Source organism: Nannobrachium achirus (assembly GCF_963921795.1).
Source record: "Nannobrachium achirus genome assembly, chromosome: 19".
Taxonomy (NCBI): domain Eukaryota; kingdom Metazoa; phylum Chordata; class Actinopteri; order Myctophiformes; family Myctophidae; genus Nannobrachium; species Nannobrachium achirus.
This window is the reverse complement of record NC_137826.1, coordinates 11,670,066-11,691,523: the sequence shown is the minus strand read 5'-3', so window position 1 is coordinate 11,691,523 and position 21,458 is coordinate 11,670,066. Positions and strand designations below refer to the sequence as shown.

Sequence of the window (21,458 nt, the reverse complement as noted above, 5' to 3'; positions counted from 1 at the left end):
TTGTGAGCTTGTAGATCCGCAGACTACATTAGTTGAGATTGTTGGCGGAGAATTGTGCAGTCTTTGTTTTATAATTCCAAGCTATACAAAAGGAATGAAATATGGAGGAGTTGTTAATCATTTTGAACACACGAGGGCGATATTACACAAATGCATATTGACATTCGCCACATGGTGCCTTGTAGCACTTGCAGAAGGCATTGCTCACTCACACATGGATGCAATAATCTGAGTGCCATTCTAGTTGCTGAATATCAGCCCAATTTACTTTTCAGTGGAATTCCCCTTTAATGTTAATGGTTCCCAGAGAAAATGCATACATGTTTAGTGGCTGGTTTCAAAGTGTTCTATGATAAAAGGTAGTGACAATTCTATTGCTGTTTGTGTCCATTTGGTCAGTATAAGGAATAAGTTGTCCAGTTATTTATTAGATCAAATACCTTTACTGTTGATAAAAATGTTACTATTTTATTGTTTCTGCACTGTATTTATTTTGGCTATTGTTTACACACACACACACACACACACACACACACACACACACACACACATACAGTTTGTTTCTAAGACTATGTATTGGTTAGAAAAGGTTTTTTGAAAAAAAAAAAGTTTTTTTGTTTTTTTATACAAGTTGTGAAGGTTGGATGCCTCTATTATAATATAATTTGCTGCAAAATGTATTGTTTTTAAATAAAACTTTTATATTATCATTTTAGTCTACATTGTTTCTCATATTCTAATCAGTCTAGATGGGAGGTTTGATGAGCAGCTCACTAGATGATCAGTCTCACAGTGTTTCAGTAGCCATAGCAGGAGACATCAAACACTTAAAAAAAACACATATGGTTGACCGGACTCCCTCAGGGCTATATACTCTAATTTCTGTTATTGCGGGGAAGGCTTTCACTGAAATCTGCTACATTTTCTGTGAAACCCTTCCCCACAATAAAGATGCTGGGGTTTAAGTGGTTACCCACAAGTATGACTTCATTTACTTGACAGCATCATGTAAAGATGAATACACAGACACTGGGCTGTGAAAATATGTATTTATGAAAATAAAAAAATTACACAGTGATTCACCCGAAGCAGTTCAGTCTCCCTCGAACTCCATTTAATGGTGTTTTGTGTTTACACGCACGGTGACTATAATCACAATAATTCTGCATTGCGATGGTGTGTGTCGAGAGGCTGAACAGCGAACGCCGCTCAGGCTCCCATGCAGTGACGACATCAAGATGGAAGAACAGTAGCAGCAGGTAAACTGTTGTCTAGTGGATGAGGGCGAGAGAGGACAAACACATCGAACCCGCTGCAATCTAACCGCATCTCATCTTGCTGCCCGCATCTCTCCTCTAATATCGGTAAGAGAGAGAATGTGTTTGCGCATATTGCACGTTTCTTTTATTGAAACCGCCGATCGAGGTTTTATGCATGCACGGATTATGCTATGCGTGGTGACGATGTGCCATGGGTACTAATGAACCTCTCGTCTCGGCACCAGCACTAGCCTGTTGGCTGGTGGTAACTGGTTATCGTGTGCAGGGCCGACAGAAAACATTGATAGTGGGACTCTGTTTCCATATTTACTAAATTACACTGTGTAGGCCTACATTTTAAGTAAACAGTGAGCGTTTAGTGTTATCCATGCAGTTATAGCCTATGGCCCTATGCCGCGGTCCTTCAGAACCATGGACAGCTCCACGCTAATAAACCACACAGAGGAGAGCTTGCCTCTGCTCTGAGTCTGACCATCCATGCCTATTGCCTGTTATACAGGAGTCTTCAACGTTTTCAGGCCAAGGACCCCTTAGTTGAGAGAGAGATGAAGCAGGGACCCCCACAACCTTTTCAGAGATTATATACTGTATAGTTTAATTGTTTGACAGCACAATCATCAGTGTATTTTGGATTAATGTACATTTTCAGATAGTTTAACCACTTGAACCGTCAATACTTAATAAACTTGACCTTTCACTCTGTACTTAGTCTGCTCTTTTTACCCTCTACACCAAACATCTTTGCCAAAAATAGACGATCTACAAGCTTGTAGATCTGCTATTTTTGGCTAAAGTTCTCAGAATATGGACGTTAGGGTTCAAGTGTTTAATATAAAAAAGGAGAAAAAAGGTTTCTATCACAAAGATTTGGAGGACCCCCTGTAGTAACTCTGAGGACCCCCTAGGGGTCCCGGACCCCCTGATGAAGACCCCTGCTTTAATACATTTGTTCTTTTTCAGGATACTTCTGAATAACACACCCACCATATAGAAGGCGACACAAGTGAAATCCGGCAAAATGAAGCATTTCTTGAGGTAAACGGTCATTTCATGTTCCAGTGCTGCTTTTCATTTACTAAAATCCTAAATGGTGAGAAGTACAGACCCACCATGTCTGATATTTGCTCTATTTGCCTGGGATTTATCGCAGCCATCCATCCATCATCCATCCATCCATCTTCAACCGCTTATCCGGAATCGGGTCGCGGGGGTAACAGTTCCAACTGAGACCTCCAGATTTCCTTATCCTGAGCAACTTCCTCCACTCCCTCAGGGAGTATACCTAGGCGTTCCCAAGCCAGTTTGGAGATATAATCCATCCATCTGGTCTTTGGTCTGCCACGGGGTCTCCTCCCAGTGGGACGCGCATCGAGGACCTTCTTAGGAAGGCGCTCGGGGGGCATCCGTACTAGATGCCCGAACCACCTAAGCTGACTCCTTTCCAAGTGTAGGAGCAGCGGTTCTACTCCAAGTCTCTCTCGGGTGACTGAACTGAACCGTGCATTGCAATTTGAGTATTTTGTCTCCCATTCAGACCTTGCCAATGGGTTATGGGTAATCCTGTTGGCTGAGCCTTAGTCTTAAGTGGTGTGTGGGGTCAGTGGCTCGAGGGCGCTTCTCAATTCTGTTGGTTGGTGGTGTGTGCAAACATTCTGAAGTGCGCTGTGCAGGGGCGGCGTGACACCAAATTCTGGGCCCTGGGTACAAGGATTCACTGCGGGCCCCCCATGAATGTTAACTATTGAAAAATAGCAGATATACAAGCTCACAGGCACTGAGTGCCGCGCTGTAGTGAGCTTGTAGATCTATTTTTGAAAAATCGTGGAAATGTGTGCAAGAAACCTATGTCAAGGACCCCCCAAGATGATATGTATTTGGCCACGGACCCCGATCTCAAAATATTTAGTTCCAGGGACCCCCCCAGAAGCAAAATTTGAGTTAGAAATGTTCGCTTAAAAAATACATATATTCAAAGACTTTCACACATTTTCACAACTTTTCAAAAATAGCAGATCTACAAGCTCGCAGCGAGGCACTCGGTGCCACGCTGTGAGCTTGTATATCTGCTATTTTTCAATAGATAAAGTTATTAGGGCCCCTCCACCTTGGGCCCCACTAACTCAGTCCCACTTTCCTACCCCTTGTGACGCCCCTGGCGCTGTGTCTCCCTTGGCAGTGCTTTTTAGTCCAGTCATTTTAGGGTTAGACCTAGAACAAATTGCAATAGTAGCAAACTCAACTGATTTTGTATCCTCATTATGTCCTTAGTGAGGGAAAAAAAGTCCCAAGGAATCCCACCGGGGCAAAGTTTTGAAAACGACCTATCTCTTCACTTACTATACACTACAATATAAAGGAAAAAATGACTGAAAAAAAACCTGCTTTAAGTGGGATGTGAGGGGTCTAACTAGGGGTTTGTCATCATGCTGAATCCATTGCAGGCATTTGTTTTGCACAAAAAACATTCTGTGGGCTAGAAATGGCCTTAGAAAACAATACACGTATGGGTGCGTTTTCATGTTAGTCGGAGGCCTTAGGGTTTTTTTTTCTCGTGCTAATCAGTCTAAAAGTTCAAAATTTTGCACAGATGTAGCTCAGGGCATGCTCTAATGATTTAGCTAGGGCGCGCGAGTCTGCAACATTCGGGGTCGCTACAGCGGCCAAGTTGGGCTCCCATCGACTTTAGTGATGAAAAGTGACTTTTCAGAGTTTTGTTGGTGCTGTGGTGACCCCGAAGGTCGCAGACTCGGGCGCCCTAGCTAAATCATTAGAGCATGCCCTGAGCTACATCTGTGCAAAATTTTGAACTTTTAGACTGATTAGCACGAGAGAAAAAAACCCCTAAGGCCTCCGACTAACATGAAAACGCACCCATATGTGTATTGTTTTCTAAGGCCATTTCTAGCCCACAGAATGTTTTTTGTGCAAAACAAATGCCTGCAATGGATTCAGCATGATGACAAACCCCTAGTTTGACCCCTCACATCCCACTTAAAGCAGATTTTTTTTTCAGTCATTTTTTCCTTTATATTGTAGTGTATAGTAAGTGAAGGTAGATAGGTCGTTTTCAAAACTTTGCCCCGGTGGGATTCCTTGGGACTTTTTTTCCCTCACTAAGGACATATTGAGGATACAAAATCAGTTGAGTTTTCTACTATTGCAATTTGTTCTAGGTTTGGCCTAATTTTGGCCTAAAATGACTGGACTAATTTGTACAGCCTGCAAAACACTATATGAATCTTGCCAAAAACTGCATGGGATTAGCATAAATCTGGTATGTCTGTATAGGGGAGGCTTGTAGGCACCCATGGAACCCATTTCCAGTAACATATATTGAGGTGGAAGGTCACGGGACCATTTGAAAAATGATGATGTCCATATTTCTCTCGCCAAAAAAATCATCTAACTTTGAATCATTAGGTATTTAGCCCTCTTCCCAATGAGCTAACATGACATGGTTGGGCCCATTGGAAACCTGAGATTGTCTTGAATCAAATGCTATCTTTACTTTTGAGCTACCTCAAAATCTGAGCGCGCCACAATCTCTGAAATACAGTGTCGTCAGTGATCCTGCCAGCAATCGAGTAGGTGTCATAGGGGTAACAAAACAATGAAAAAAACACATTTGCCCCGGTGGGATTCCTTGGGACTTTTTTTCCCTCACTAAGGACATATTGAGGATACAAAATCAGTTGAGTTTGCTACTATTGCAATTTGTTCTAGGTTTGGACAAATTTTGGCCTAAAATGACTGGACTATTTGGTGATCAAGGCCCTTCCAAGGCTGAGGCATGACAGAGTGCCTCTCTGCTTTCAACCTCATTCGCTGAACCACCATGGAATATATAGTTATCACTTTGCCTTCCTGCTATGACAAGGATGACAAGGAAGATAAACTTCTCCTGCATGCTTATTAATATAGAGGGGTGTGTGTGTGTGTGTGTGTGTGTGTGTGTGTGTGTGTGTGTGTGTGTGTGTGTGTGTGTGTGTGTGTGTACACACACACACACACACACACACACACACACACACACACACACACACACACACACACACACACACACACATTAGGAGCACGGTATTGAAATCTGAGAGTGTGCAACCAAATATAATCAAACGGTTTGTGTTGAGTGTGTACACATATTCCATTTGTACACATTTACACACTATGTAAACACAAATTGATAGATTAATACGGATGGTTATACTGTTATATACACCATAAGCACCTATGCACATTAGTCTCTCTCTCTCTCTCTCTTTCTCCCTCCCTCTCTCTCTCTCTCTCCATGATCGCTCTCAAGATCATCCCTCCTCCACTGCTTCTTAATGGGTCACTATGCATTTCCCAAGACACCCACCCACATCTCCATTTGTGCTGCTCCCCGTTAGCTTTTAAAAATAGCTGCAAACCCTCCCTGCTGGAAAAGAGCTATTATGCTATCTGACCGTCTTTGTTCTTACCTGTCCTGTCCGTCATCTGTGTGTTTGTGTGTGTGTGTGTGTGTGTGTGTGTGTGTGTGTGTGTGTGTGTGTGTGTGTGTGTGTGTGTGTGTGTGTGTGTGTGTGTGTGTGTGTGTGTGTGTGTGTGTGCGTGCGTGTGCGTGCGTGCCTGCCTGCGTGTATGCATGTGAGACAGAGTGTGCTGCTCTGTCTGTCACCAACTCTGGGCGATAACCTCTACTTAAATTGCAGAGGCATTCGCATAATCGAGCCCATATGTCCACATGTCAACAACTCTTGTGTCTTCCAAGACCCCATGGAGGAGCTAGATTTGAAACGTATAAGAAACGTACAAGTTATAAGTGGTTAAAATATAACAGTGTTAGTTTATACTGTAGGCCTATATGCAACATCCAAGTGAGTCCCACGGACACCGATGAAAGCCTGTGGCTGAACTGTCTGTTGTTCATTCTGCCTCAGTAAAGAATACTTTATGTTAATGCATTTTCTGTGGTGATGTGCACCGTTTAGTTCTGAGCACTGTGGGGCCAAACAAGCTACTTGGAGATAGATTTGAAAACTGTAGAAGCGTTTATCTATGAGTCATGGAAAACAACATCTATGAAGTATTGCTCTATCCACAAACTATTTATCTCTATCCTCTATTTATTTCACTCCCGTTTTCCTTTGCAGGGTTGTGACACAGTTCTTTGTGTTCCTGTACTGCAAATGCCTGTGGCGGGGGTTGAAGTTTGTTGTCAGGAAGTTTACTGGCCGTTGTGAGCTGCAGCGCATTTGCTACAACCACAAACCTGGGGCCCGCAGGACCCACAAAATTGGTAGGCTCAGTCAATGCCTGAATGGGGCCTTCTTCTATGTTATTATGATATGTAGCTTCAGAGTGTTGTACTGTATACCAGTGGTTCTCAACCTGTGGGTCGATTAACCTAATGTGCAACATTGTTTTCTCACTCAACAGTAAACAAACCAGCATGAAGTTTAAGTGTATGCAGGATATCTGCACATTTCTAAAGTGACAATTTAAAGCTATACTGTGTAAGTTGCTCAACTTGTGGTCAGTAGCTCTATAGCAAACCTCGGTCGCGTCCGCGTCTTTCGGCCGTTTTTCGGTTCTCACACCCCCGCGTCTGCCTCCACCTCGCCGAGATCTATCTTTTGAGGGGTCCCTGGTTGCTGTGCGTTCAGCCATTCCGGAGATACACTCCTTCACCCAAGCTTCACCGTGCACCAGAGTATAGAGACACACGGGAGACTACAAATATGGCCGCCCTAGCGACCCCACTCCAAGATGCGCTGTGATTGGCCGGCAGTGTATAACCCTCGCTGTGATTGGCCGGTAGTATGATGACGTCATATTGCCGCGAAATTCTCCCCCCCTCACGGCTCATAGAAAACATATAAAGAGAAGGCTTTTGAAGCTGAAAATAACGGATTGGGGGTTCTAAAACTTTAGCGATTTAACAGTTAGGACCATTTTAAGATTTATTTTATAAAAAAAGTTACATGGTATAACTTTAATGACTTTTTAATACCTCTAAAATGACAAATGAAACATTGGCCAAATTGTCAAATATTAGAGGGAGAAATTGTGAAAATAGCCGAATCGTGTTTTAAAAAATGTAATGCCTCAACTCTTAGTGCTCGTCAGGGTCCCCAGTTAAAATATGATTCTTTTGGGGGTCGCGGCCTGAAAAGGTTGAGAACCGCTGTCTGTATATGATACAGACAATTCTGTCTCTCTCTCTGCATGAATGTATCATGTATATGGTATTATGTACACTATAATATACTGTAAGCATGTACTGTATATGTTGGGTATACACACTTTAAAAGCAGTTGTCTGACTCTATTCAACATGTTGTTTTCAGAGTCCTCTCTCAGATACTCCAAGAATGAGGCAAGTATCTTTGAATTCCTATAAGAACAAAGATGACCTATTTTAATCCAAAAGTGATCTGCCTTTGCCGTCTGCCTGCAGTCTGTGTGTACGTTGCATTTGCTCACTCTCCTCGCCCTGTGCACTTAACCATCCTATCTTTCTACATCCTCTTATCGGACTTTTGCGCTATGTTTTCCTCTCATTTTCCTTCCTTCTATCTCTCTCTCCTGGCTTCCAGCTGTTGCAGTCTGCCCTCAGTGTCCACCCTGATAAAGTGGAGAAGACTATTGATGGCATCATGGCCCTGAAGAAAATCAACCCTGACACCAACCCACAGTGAGAGTCTTATGTCTTCACCACAAGCCTTTATTTCAATGTCGGTTGGAAACCTTGTACAGATCAATCAAAAAAGAATGTATTGTTGTGTAAAAAGTACATTTTCTTGAAACATTCATATATTTTTTTGAAACTTTCGTATATTCTAGATACATTGCACATTCAGTGAATTGTTCAAAATCTTTTTTGTTATAATATTTCAAAATATTATAATAATGCACAAGACCACTCAAAACAAGGATTTATAATAGAGAAATGTCGACCTTCTGAAGTCAGAGTTGCTTGAAGTCCCATGGGAAGTTTCCTCAGTCAGTTATGAGTTGGGCTGCTATGGCATCTGCTATGCTTTTTTTTACACAATATATACATTCTTTTTTTAGATTTTTTTTTTTTTTTGATTTTTTGTATGTCCAAAAGGGTTACTTTTTCAGGAAATGAAAAAAAAGAAAGAAGAAGAATGGAGGCAATATCTAACATATAATTTAGCGAATGTCTGTCTGTCTGAGTGAGTGAGTGAGTGTCTGTCTGAGTGAGTGTCTGTCACAGCGTTTCTCCTCAGTGGCTGGAGCAATTGATCTGAAATCGCATCACCATTAGCATATGAACACACCTGACACAACTGTGAAGCCCTTTTTTCACTTTCACAAATCGTTTAATTGATATTAATTTATTAGTGAATTAATTTTTCCCATTGACTTATAATGGGAATCGCAAAAACTCACATTCAATATTTTTTTTCTCGCAAACCATAGGGGCTACAGTTACAAAACTCTGAGAGGAGATTTATAATGATATCAAGGATTAAATAAAAAATAACTTTGTCAGTTGGCCTCATGGTGGCGCTATAACAGTCCACTTTACGTTTCGGCCTGTAACTCTTGAACCGTAGGTCGGAAAATTAAAATTATTTTTTCCCTGGATTCCGTGGGTCGAGACGCATCTCCCGATATAGGCCACGCCCATTTGCGCCGGGCTAGATTTTCCGCCATCTTGAATTTTCTCCAAAACACACTTTTTGCTCCTTTTCCTACATATTTTCTTCAAATGTCGCAAAAAGCGGTATACATGATCTATGAACCCATGCAATGAATATACTCAAGGGATATGTCGATAGTCTGTACCGTTCGTTCGTAACGGGCTTCCAAAGTTATTAGCAGGATGGGACCGCAAACAATAGCTCTTGAACCGTAGGTCGAAAAATTAAAATTCTTTTTTCCCTGGATTCCTTGGGTCAATACGCATCTCCCCATATAGGCCCATTTGCGTCAGGATAGATTTTCCGCCATTTTGAATTTTCTCCAAAACACACTTTTTGCTCCTTTTCCTACATATTTTCTTCAAATGTCACGAAAATGGGTACACATGATCTCTGAACCCATGCAATGAACATAGTCAAGGGATATTTTGATAGTCCATACCGTTCGTTCGTAACGGGCTTCCAAAGTTAGCGGGAGGGGCCCGTTTTGCAAACAATAGCCATAAATCACAAACAAAACGTCGAGTCAACACTGAATTTCTGCCACAGGTTGCGGGTGGCTTACTCAACGAATCCCCAGAAGCATTTCCAATTCCACCCGTAGAGGGCGTCACAAACGCGCAAAACGTAACCGTTTCGTTCCAAAACGCGTTTTTCAGGCGGACCGACCCTCTCAAAAAGAAACACAGACTACTCTGCGGATGGTCTCACGGTCCAAACGACCCCCACACGGGGTCATGCTCAAGCTACCTCAACCCTATGTTCCCTCAGCCTTATGTTCCCTCAGCCCTATGTTCCCTCAGCCCTATGTTCCCTCACTCCCTAACAATTTATTATACCCTATGTTCCCTCAACCCTATGTTTCCCCCAGCCCTATGTTCCCTCAATTCCAAAATAGACCCTATGTTCCCTCAGCCCTATGTTCCCTCAACCCAAAAATAGACCCTATGTTCCCTCAGCCCTATGTTCCCTCAGCCCAAAATAGGGCCCTGCCCAGGATGGTGTCTCTAGTCGGGCTTGAGTCGCGGAGGGTGGTCCCTGGAGCTCCGGAGGTTCCAGGGACCCCCTGGGCTGGTTCTCCCTGTCCCTGCCTTATAATGTTAGCCAGTGCCTAAAGTGGGCACTCCCTCCATCACGGAGGTATAGAGGCCGGCGCTGGGTGGCGCTCTGCCCAGAAGGGTGTCCCAAGTCGGGCTGAGGGTCCGGCACGTCGGCCCTGGTGCTCTGGTGGTCCGTGGACCCCCGCCGGTCCCTGGGGAATCCTCCCCGTGTCCTCCTTTGAAATTCTATCGGGCGGTAAAAGCAAACACCTAACAGAACGGAGCTCTCCCCCCTCTCCCCTCTGAGGGGGGAAAAAGAACCAGGATTTGGGACGGAGCCTGGAGGTGGTCTAGGAGCCAGGGCTCCTCTCCCTCCTCCTTCCTTTGAAAAACTCTCCTGCAGTAAATGGGAACACCCTCCATCACGGAGGTATAGAGGCTGGCGCTGGGTGGCGCCCGGCCCGGGAAGGTGTCCTAAGTCGGGCTAGAGGTGCGGAGGGTGGTCCCTGGAGCTCTGGAGGTTCCAGGGTACTCTGGAGGTTCCAGGTTCCAGCCCAAATAGGGCTGAGGGAACATAGGGCTGAGGGAACATAGGGTCTATTTTTGGTCTGAGGGAACATAGGGCTGAGGGAACATAGGGTCCTATTTTGGGATGAGGGAACATAGGGCTGAGGGAACATAGGGCTGAGGGAACATAAGGCTGAGGGAACATAAGGCTGAGGGAACATAGGGTTGAGGTAGCTTGAGCATGGACCCCTGCACACACACACACACACACACACACACACACACACACACACACACACACATAGCCATTAAACGAAACGGGTATTTCTTACATTGATGCTCCTACATATTATCATGCAAGTACCAGTTAAAGTTACTTTCCATCCCTCATATACCGTGTGCACAGTGCACATCCCATAACCCACACACTGCACATCATTTCGGAGCTCATATCTTTGAACGGGTAAGGACTAGTAGTTATTATTTAGTGACAAGCTCTTGTTAATACTTTTCATTGTTCCAATAACTTAACACTATCACATTCAAATCGCGGCAGTTTTTGCTACTTTTGTGCGACATTCTTGTATGACGAAGTAGGGAATTCATTTATGAAAAAAAACATAAAAACTGAAATATGGAGATACAATTGCCTGGTTAATAAACCAGACAGAACACAACAACACACCCCTGGCGGTAGTGGTGTTGTAGTACGGTCTGGCACCGATCCATTGAGATTCTATTTCCTCAACCAGCTTCAAGGGTTGGCCAATCAGGGTTGTATGCTTGGGGCACGTGGTTTCTGTAGGCTTGGGGCACGTGGTTTGGGGCAAACCCCAGAAATGAAAACTCTTCCTGAAATGAAATCCCAGACTCTCTTCCCTAAACGAAGTGTGTGATAGAGGCTGGCAACGCCAGGCAAGAGATACAAGGTTTCTACCCGACAGCAACAAAATAGTAGCCTAGTTCCAGACCCTGAATCGCTAGCCACACCCCTTTAAATTTTTTGTTTTGGCGATTCAGGGGTCTAGAAGTGCTCTCATTGAAGAGTCCTCCCTCGGTTGAAAATCTGTACGGCGAATCAGCGTCGTGAATCAGTGTCTTGTGATCAGCGTGGGTGGGGGTTTCCCAGAACTCATGTGTGTTTCCAAGTACACCAGCGCTGCCGCCGTACCGTACCGCGCATCGCGTCGCGATAAAATGCGGTAAATTGCGGTAAAATGCGATCGTATCGATCTCGCTATGAAACACCAGTAGCAGGCATGTTATGTTGTGTTTGATTACTAGTTCGTAGTGCTCCTATTCTGACTGTTTCTTTGGTTAGCAAGTAGCACTAGCCAGCAACAGGCTAGCCACTAGCCAGCCACACTATATCATGTGTTGGTCGGTGAACCAATCGCTGAAGACTGCCTCTTTTTGGCAACGCCCATCCCTGCAATCGCCTTGGGGGAAAGCACTTTCAGACTGAATAATGAAGTGAAACGAAATGTCAATTCAGGCTGAGTGTCAGGCTAACAAAATAGTGAAGGATTTACAATCTTGGACAGGTGGCACCTAAAGCCTCAGTTTATACTTAGCTGGGTGTCGGTCACCCACAGAAAATAGCCAATATATAAGTCCTCGTCACATAGCACAACATGTTGTGAGCTACTACTAGATCTGCTATTTTTAGTATGGCACACCCACATGTATTAATCGCAGAGTATAAATAGATTTTCAGTAAAATGAGTGTGGCCAGAACTCATTTGGGAGGATATGGTGGGTACTTACTACTGTTATAAGAATGTACTTCCTAACAAGAGATCAGTGACCTCCAGGCTTCTTGCATCCCTCTAGGGCTGTCACGACATTTTACATTTTACATGACGATTAATTGTCACTCAAATAATTGCGATTAACGATTGAATTGTGTTTTTGTCGTTGATAATTACTTCTAGTCATTATTTCTGTTTGGCTTTTAGGCGTTGAAGTTGCACATGGCAGATAAGACACATGACCTAAATATACAAAGAAATAATGGACATATTTGACAACTTTCTATACTTAAAAATATAACATTGATAGTGGAAATAGCGTGTGAGCTTGTAGATCTGCTATTTCCATTATTTTTTACTTTAAAAAATATATATATGAAACATTTTCAACATTCACGATTATGACGATTATGAAAAATAATCACGATTATGTAAAATAATTGCGATTAGACGATTATGTAATAATTGTGACAGCCCTACATCCCTCCATCCAAGCTAACCTGCTCCATTGCCCTCCTTCTGTTTCTAGGCTGGGCATCTCTCTCCAGGCCAGTCTGTTCCAGATCGCTGGCTACAGGAACCTGGTGTCTGAGGTGGAGAAACTACGCAGGGAACCATATGACTGTGAGAACCCTCAGCACGAGGAGATGCTGATGAAGGTACACTCGTATCGTCGTTGTCGGGTGGAAACCTTGTATGTCCAAAACACTTCGGTTTGCATTTATCATTTTAAAAATGATTTAAACTAGTGAAAACAGCCGATCTACAAGCACACAACGCCTCGCACCGCGAGGCGTTGTGTGCTTGTAGATCTGCTGTTTTCACTACCTTTGTGCGACGGCCTTGTATGATGAAGCAGGGCTTTACTTCGCGAAAAAACATACAAATTTGAAACTTGGAGATACGAGGTTTCCGCCCGACAGCGACGATATACATATAGCATGTGTTGTGACCAGTATCATATTGTTGCAAAAAAGAAAGGGATGAGGCAAAGGCACAAAAATGTAAAGCCTTCAACAGTCTGGCTAATGCATAGCGAGAATAAAAAAATACACCTATGGGTTGCGGCAACAATGCCTTCATCAGGGTGATTGTATTGTATTGTATTGTATTGTATTGTATTGTATTGTATTGTATTGCAGTGCTGAATTATATTGCATTGCATTGTATTGCCCTGACAATTCAGTTACTTGCAGCATACAGAGAGTAACTCACAGGGACGTGCTGGCCATTGGGAAAAGCGGGACAACTCCCGAATGGCCGGTTCATTAGGAAAAAAATAAAAAATAAAATCTCGGCCTTCGTTCCATTTTGGGGGCTGTGCAGCCAACAAAGTAAATCGTCATTGTCAGGCAGAAACCTCGTATCTCCAAGTTTCAAATTTATATGTTTTTTCGCAAAGCAAAGCCCTGCTTCATCATACAAGGCCGTTGCACAAAAGTAGTGAAAACAGCCGATCTACAAGCACACAACGCCTCGCGGTGCGAGGCGTTGTGTGCTTGTAGATCGGCTGTTTTCACTAGTTTAAATCATTTTTAAATGATAAATAATACTAAACAAACGGTTTTGGACATATAAGGTTTCCACCCGACAACGACAAAATATATATATAAAAAGAAATGAGGGCCTCTCCAACTCTTTTTCCCGGGCTGAATCAGGGGCCCAGCACGTCCCTGGTAACTCATGGTATGATTGGTGTGATGTGCGTGCGTGCGTGCGTGCATGCGTGCATGTGTGTGTTTGCCTTACAGCTTTGGAAGGAATTGCGTCCTGACACACCTCTCACTGGTCGCATCTCCAAACAGTGGTGTGAGATTGGCTTCCAAGGGAGTGATCCAAAGACCGACTTCAGAGGCATGGGCCTGCTGGGCCTCCACAACTTACTGTAAGAGAGAGAGAGAGAGAGAGAGCGAGAGAGAGAGAGAGAGAGAGAGAGAGAGAGAGAGAGAGAGAGAGAGAGAGAGAGAGTTCCACAATACCTGCTTGTGTATTGTGTGTGTACTGTACACTTGTGTAATATGACTTGTGTGGTGCATGCTCTTATTACAAATAGTGTCTAATAATAAACTCCACACAGAAAGGCCCTATCGCCAACCCCACCTAGGCTGTGGGCGCTGATGACGCGGAGGGAGGAACACGCCGCCCATATATGTCCTTAATATTGATAACATAATATCCTTAATAATGTCCTTAATATTGACAATATAGGAATCTCCATATATGGGCATAAAACGTACGTAAGTAATGCCAAGCAGGGCCTTATATCTCCATATATGGGCCATATATGGTACCCTAACATTCTCATTTTCGACCTGGAATTTATGACATCAGAAATCTCCATGCATGGACATAAAAGGTTTTTATCTTTTTCTGGGAATGACCATATATGGACTTTTATACCCTGAGAAATCTTTTAGCAGTGATGTCACGTGACATCCTTTTTATGCCCATATGAGTCATTCTGCACCACATCACTGTGACTCACTGACATCACACTGACATCATTTCCTGTACAGCCAGCCAGCCAGACAGACATCCAGACAGACAGACAGACAGACAGACAGACAGACAGACAGACAGACAGACAGACAGACAGACAGACAGTAGTCAGACAGACAGACAGACAGACAGACAGACAGACAGACAGACAGACAGACAGACAGACAGACAGGTCTTAAACGAGTAGTTTTTTGTCGCATTCCTAAGACAAAAATGTGATTACAATACATTTACCCCCATTGATTCCAGATGGGGACCCAAATGCATTTGGGTCCCCATCTGGAATCAATGGGGGTAAATTTACTATAATCACATTTTTTAATGCGACATAGAGAAAAATATATTATTGAACTCAAGTCTCCATGGTGTGAGTAATCAATAGGAAAGAAAAGTCATGTTGGGGTGAATTTAACTGATTTGAAGCCCCTTTCTCTACTTCTACAGGTATTTTGCAGAGCACGACAAGGCCACGGCTCTTCAGGTGCTGCATGACTCACTGCAACCAAAACACAAGTACGTTGGTCCCGTTGTTTACAACAGACACCCCCACCTGCACACGCATGACTTACTGAACTACAACACATTATCCATGACTCTGCTTCTCGCCTCACCTCGATAGTCACGCTTGTTCTTCTGTCTTTTTAACATCCTTTCTCTCAAATGCAACTTTTTACTGACGCCCATCATCCATTTGTGCTGTGTTGTCCTGGCTTCTTGCTTCGATCAGAAACTCAACGAGCTGTCTCATCTCAAAGGAACACCGTTCTTCTGCCTTTTTTTCTCTCCTCCGCCTCCATTGTGTCCCATTCACCCACCCCTGCCGCTCCCCTCTCTTCCTCACACTGTGCACTGTAGGAGCACTCACGGGGAGGCAAGGTACTCGTTTCACTCTCATTCGTTAGTTTTGCGTTTTTGTGCTGAATTCATAGCCTTGTCTTGTGCATTTATCGTTCACCCGTCTTCTTTGCTGTTTCACTCATGCGTTCAGTGTGAAAAGTGTTTCCTAGTCTTATCCGCGCCGCCCCACATCTACGTATGCTACTATCTGATGCTCCTTCTGCTTCCCCTAGCCAGAGCTTTAACCTGTTGAATATGATAGCCAGTAGCGTTTGCAAAATGTGAAAGGGCAATGTTTTAGCCACTGACATGCGTTATGAATATGATGCACACTGCACAGCAAATGTGTTGATTGTAAAAAATGTAAAAGAGTTAAGTGCTACTTCAGTGTCCTTCACTCATAGACAGTACAGAGCTGGATTGAATCTACCTGTTTATCCTTCACAGTGAGATGAGCACATCAGAATGGGAACAGAAGTCTATAGACAAAGCTATTGGGTGAGTGTCTAAACACACTGAAAGAAGCATCTGCGGCATACACGTAGGTCATATATCATCAAAGGTATGTGAGCCCTTAGCATAGCATCGGCTTATTAGAGGATACACCTGGGCCTCAGCTGGTGAAGCTGCCCACTGCCTTGATCCCAATAGAGGGCAGCTTCAACAGTGGTGGAGTCCTGTGACGTCGGTATCCAGGCAGTGTGTGTGTGTGCGTGTGCGCGCGCGCGCGCGCGCGCGCGTGTGTGTGTGTGTGTGTGTGTGTGTGTGTGTGTGTGTGTGTGTGTGTGTGTGTGTGTGTATACATACTTGCTTTTATCTGCATTAGTTCTCCAAACACTAAAATAAACAGCAAAATGTTTGTTTTTCATGGTGAAATCACATCACGTCACCAGGGGCGTCACACGGGGGGGAAAGTGGGACTGAGTTACTATAGGGCCCAAGGTGGAGGGGAAAAATATTTTTGAAAAGTCGTGAAAATGTGTGCAAAGCTTTGAATATATGTACTTTTTAAGCGAACATTTGTAACTCAAATTTTGCTTCTGGGGGGTCCCTGGAACTAAATATTTTGAGATGGGGGTCCGTGGCCAAATACACATCATTTTGGGGGTCCTTTGAGCACCACTGACATAGAAACATAGGTTTTCAAAAAAAACTAAAATGTTCACAATTTTTCAAAAATAACAGATCTACAAGCTCGCAGCCGCACTGTGAGCTTGTATATCTGCTATTTTTCAATATTTAAAGCACAAAATGTGAGTGAATCCTTGTACCCAGGGCCCAGAATTTGGTGCGACACCCCTGCAAGTCACACTGCATTATATAATCATCTGAGTTTTAGTTTTTAGACCAATCAGCACCGATAGAGATCAATCTGAGGTCATCTGGGTGTTATCATAAAGCAGCACTGTGGCACTCATCTGTAAATCAGAAATCAGTCATTCATTGTATGGTATTTCTGTTATGTCCCATTTAGCTATTCCTTTGCCATTGTGGGCATCAACATCACAGACCTGACCTACTCTCTATTGGTGAGCGGAGCTCTGAAGACACATCTGTACAACGTGGCGCCAGAGATGCCCAGCCTGATGCACTTCCAGCAAACCTTCTGTGAGTTGGGATTCATGTGTTATCAATGTGTGTAGTGGTGGGAAAAGCAGTGGCGTCAGTTGAGAAAAAGCTAAGGTATGGCAACACGACTGGTGTCTTGCACGCGCGCGAAGGCGCGCGTGCAAGACACCAGTCATGTTGCCATACCTTAGCAACAGGCATGATACATTTATTTTAAGAAGTACATTTTATTTTTTACCCTGTGTCTACGGTTTCTTGGGCTGGATATGGCGGTTGTTCAAGTGCAGCAATTAACAATAATGCATTGCACCTGTGCAGCTGACCTGCAGAACCTGGGAATATACCATTTTGTCAAAGTGTGGAGAATATAATTATAATACCTTGTTAAAGTGAGCATTTTGTTTAATTTTGCATTTGTAGTTATTCTACTGTAATTTAACAACATAATAACCAGCGCAGATAGACAAAGAGACATTCATCAACTTTTATTTTCCCCCCCTGGACCCAGGGTATGGCAGCTGCATACCCCTGCCATACCCAATTGACGCCCCTGGGGAAAAGTACTCAAATGTTATGTAAATGTATAAGAATTTACTTATATACCAACTTATATTTATACTGTGTAAGTGCAGCTTTGTGAGATTCAATCGCTTCAACAAAACCCACTGGGAGCGGAGCACCGATGTGTGTCTTCAACTCAGGCGAAAAAGAAAGCATTGTCCACAAGTGTAGGTTGAGTTTGTGCTTTTTACTGCTCAAAAGTGCAAATGCACACAAAACCAAACAAACAGCTTCTTGGCATGGCCTATCTTTCGCACTGGTAAAAACCGTTTGTCCCCTCGGTGCCTGCCCTTCCCCCCTCACCTGTCCACTGATATTCCCTCTGTTGCAATCAAACCCAGCCTGGGGGGGTTTGATTGTGTTGAGGCGTGCCCTTAATTGGTGCCCAAATTAGCCAATAATTCAATAAACTCTAAACTAATAATAATAATACAAAATAATAAGCTAAATCAGTCAAAATGGCTTTAAAAATGAATAATTTCCCATGAAAAACCCGTATTCTTCGGCCCGCGCATATGTGCGGGCGAAAAAACAAGGGGGGCCCACGTGGAGGGGGGGCCCAGGTCTTTGATCTTGACCCCCCCCCAAAAAATCTGTACGACGACGGGCCTGCTCTGAGATGTAGTGGAGTAGAAGTAAAAGTAATGAAAATTGTCAAAAATGTAAATACTCCAATAAAGAAAAGTACCTAAAATTGTACTTAAGTACAGTGCTTGAGTAAATGTATGATTTTTTTAGCACCTCCAACCACTGCAGATGTGCTTAAATACTTGTGATATCTCCCATACAAGGAGATATGCACGTGTGTCGTGTTTGCACCGCTCACTTCTCACAGCCTCACAGGTGCTATTTTTCTTTTGCTGTGCAATGAAGCACAATGATTGAGATAATTAGGTTACGATTGTTGTGGTTATGGCTCGATAAGAAATTAAACATAACTGTTGAGCTGTTCTTTTTGTAGTAGAAATAAAAAATGTTTTGGACTCTACGCTGTAACTGACAAACACCTAGCGATGCATTACCGTGCCAAACTCTTTTTCAAAATGGCCCCCGAGTTCCTCACTGCCACGTTCCTACATTTCTAGTGCACGGATACATTTTTAGTGCACGGATCGTGCACGCCCATGCCTAGATCACTACTTTTTCACAGCTTTCAAACAAAAAAAAAATCCGCTTGGAAATCCGTTCAGGCATTCATGAGATAGAAGCCTTCAAAGTCAAACAAAACAAACAAACATGGCTGCCATTTTGAAAGATGTGTTTGTTATGAGGCTAAACATGCAATTTCGCGATTGTGATCATGCCTAATACATTTTTTTTTTTAATGGCTGCCAACTCGGGAAACTCGGGCTGTGGCAGTCTGGGGGTACTGAAATAACTCGGGAAACTCGTGGCTTGGCTATGAATGAGTTAAGTGACGCTGGTCACTCGGTTGACTGTCCCCAGGTTACCTGATGCAGGAGTTCCACCGCTTTTGGGTCGAGGAAGATCCCAGTGACATCATGGAGTTCAATCGGGTTCGCTCCAAGTTCCACAGAAGGATCCTCCGCCAGCTGAAGAACCCCGACATGGCACTGTGTCCCCACTTCTCTGCCTCGGACCTCCACCTAGTCAACCTGTAAACCCCTGACCCAATAACCACAGGAACCCCAGGGTCCCTTAATTCTCTGGCATGTCATGACAGGCGAAAATAGGCAATCTAGAAGCTCACAACGTGTCTCAATGCAACACGATGTCAGCTTGTATATCGGCTATTTTCGACGAGGAGATTTGGTGTGGATGGGAAAAAAAGTAGGCGGGCCAAGTATAGACCCCTGGGGGACACCGATCAACGGAGTATTAGGGTTTAAGTGGTTAACCTCACTTCCCCTCTTGCCAATCCATCCCAACAAAAAATATACAATCATAAACCCTGGTAGAGGTTTCCCCCAGATATCCAGGAGGTAGAGTAATTATTATGACACCCTTTGTTTAGTTCTATCCAAATACAAATTATTGCACTCAGATACAATGTCTGGAGGCCACCTCTATCTTCCCTGTTGAACCCAAGTTCTCCTAGCTAGCGTCACGTCACGTCATGTCATGTCACTGCCAACACAGCTCACTTAGCCAGCACGTAACACACACACACACACACACACACACACACACACACACACACACACACACACACACACACACACACAAGCAGATACACACACTGCCTCTACCCCGCTCACTGCAATGTCAGAGCACCAGCATCCAATGTGACCATAGCGATTGTAGGGTGCAGGAGGAGTCTGTGCCACATTGAATTAGTAACTCATTGTCATCAGTTGCTTTAATGGTTCATATGATTGTATGGTAGTATGTAGTTGCCCACTATGTATGCAAGCAAGTGATTTGTTCTTTCAGCTAATGTTCTCTTAGAACACAACTTTGTAGCCACAGGGAATCAGAGGTTGGACTCTTGGGACAGGGTGAGTAAAATAGGAGCTGAAAAGGAGGCGTCAGGAGTTTTTAAAATGTAGGTTTAAAACGAGCAAGAACTAATACAGAAGCGTTGTATATGAAACTGACCTGAAGCATAAAGAAAATACAGTAGCTGAAGCTGATTTGCAGAATCAAATTGTGTCATTCGGGTAGACATGTTTATGTAATGAATCACTTTTAGCTCATTCATATAGATTGTACTATACTTTAGGTAATTTCGTGTAAATGCATGATAAGAACACAAAATAATTCTCCTTGCCAAAATACTGAATGTGGAGAAATCACAATCACAAATGTTTATCACATGTGGGCTTACAGTAAAGACATTTGTTGTGAACCTATAATTTCTTTCTGTTTTCAAATACTGTCAAGATTTTATTATATACTGTATACTTTGTTTTGAAATTGAGATTTATAGTATTACTTGCCCTGACCACATTTCTCCCCGATTGGCTGCTAAAATAATTGGTGAAGTCCATCATCTTTTTTGGCTAATTTGCATCAAATCCCAGACAAATCTTTTGCAAACCTATATACACATGTTTTGGGGAAGAACAAAATAATCTAATGTTTCTGTCTTTTCACACACAAAGTATAATACACAAAGTCGCTAAACATTGTCATTTCCTTCAGGAGAAGGAAATAGTTTCTTCCACCGTTTCATTTGAATGTCTGATCTTAGTCACGATTGTTTGATGTTCAAATCACTTTTAATTGAATGTTATACTGTTATCATCTGTTTTAGTAGTAGCCAAAGCAATAATGTTCACTACATTTGAATGCACATGTCATAACATGTTTTTATTTGCACCATGTGTGCCTATATGTATGTCAAGTTTGATCTGTTAGCTTCTGATTAAAGTGACTTGTGGAAACTCATTCCATTTAAGACTAATGCTGCATTCACACTGAGAGAAGCCAAGCTAATGGTTGGCATGGTAATTCAATCTAATCTCTATGCAAACCAGCTTTTAAAGTTTCCAAGCTTTTTTTCAAGCATGGAAATTTTTAAAGCTGGTTTGCATAGAGATTACATTGAATCACCAAGCCAACCATTAGCTTGGCTTTTCTCAGTGTGAATGCAGCATTAGACTATGTTATTCTCTCATGTGTCGTGCAGTTCTCTCCTGGAGGCAGCATCAAGGGGACTTGAATTTCTACAGTATGTGTTCATTAGTATCTAAATTCCAAAGCTGCTCTATGAAGACTAAATTGGGGAAGGTGGAAGATGATAGTTCCCATTCAGTGTCTGACAGTGGAAGAGCAGTTTGGCCATCGTTTCAACTTA

At 43.2% G+C, this 21,458-nt stretch overlaps 1 protein-coding gene across 1 annotated transcript; it reads left to right on the top strand.

Annotated features, from left to right (window-relative positions):
* Window positions 1-2,298: 2,298 nt before the first annotated feature.
* On the top strand, window positions 2,299-19,320 carry elmod1 (ELMO/CED-12 domain containing 1; the record flags this gene model as incomplete). Its single annotated transcript, XM_080748945.1, has 10 exons — window positions 2,299-2,315; window positions 6,416-6,561; window positions 7,612-7,640; window positions 7,861-7,958; window positions 12,762-12,891; window positions 13,984-14,117; window positions 15,176-15,244; window positions 16,016-16,066; window positions 17,043-17,176; window positions 19,145-19,320. The coding sequence occupies 10 exons, from the start codon at window positions 2,299-2,301 to the stop codon at window positions 19,318-19,320; spliced, it is 984 nt and encodes a 327-aa protein (XP_080605071.1).
* Between the last annotated feature and the right edge of the window lie 2,138 nt (window positions 19,321-21,458).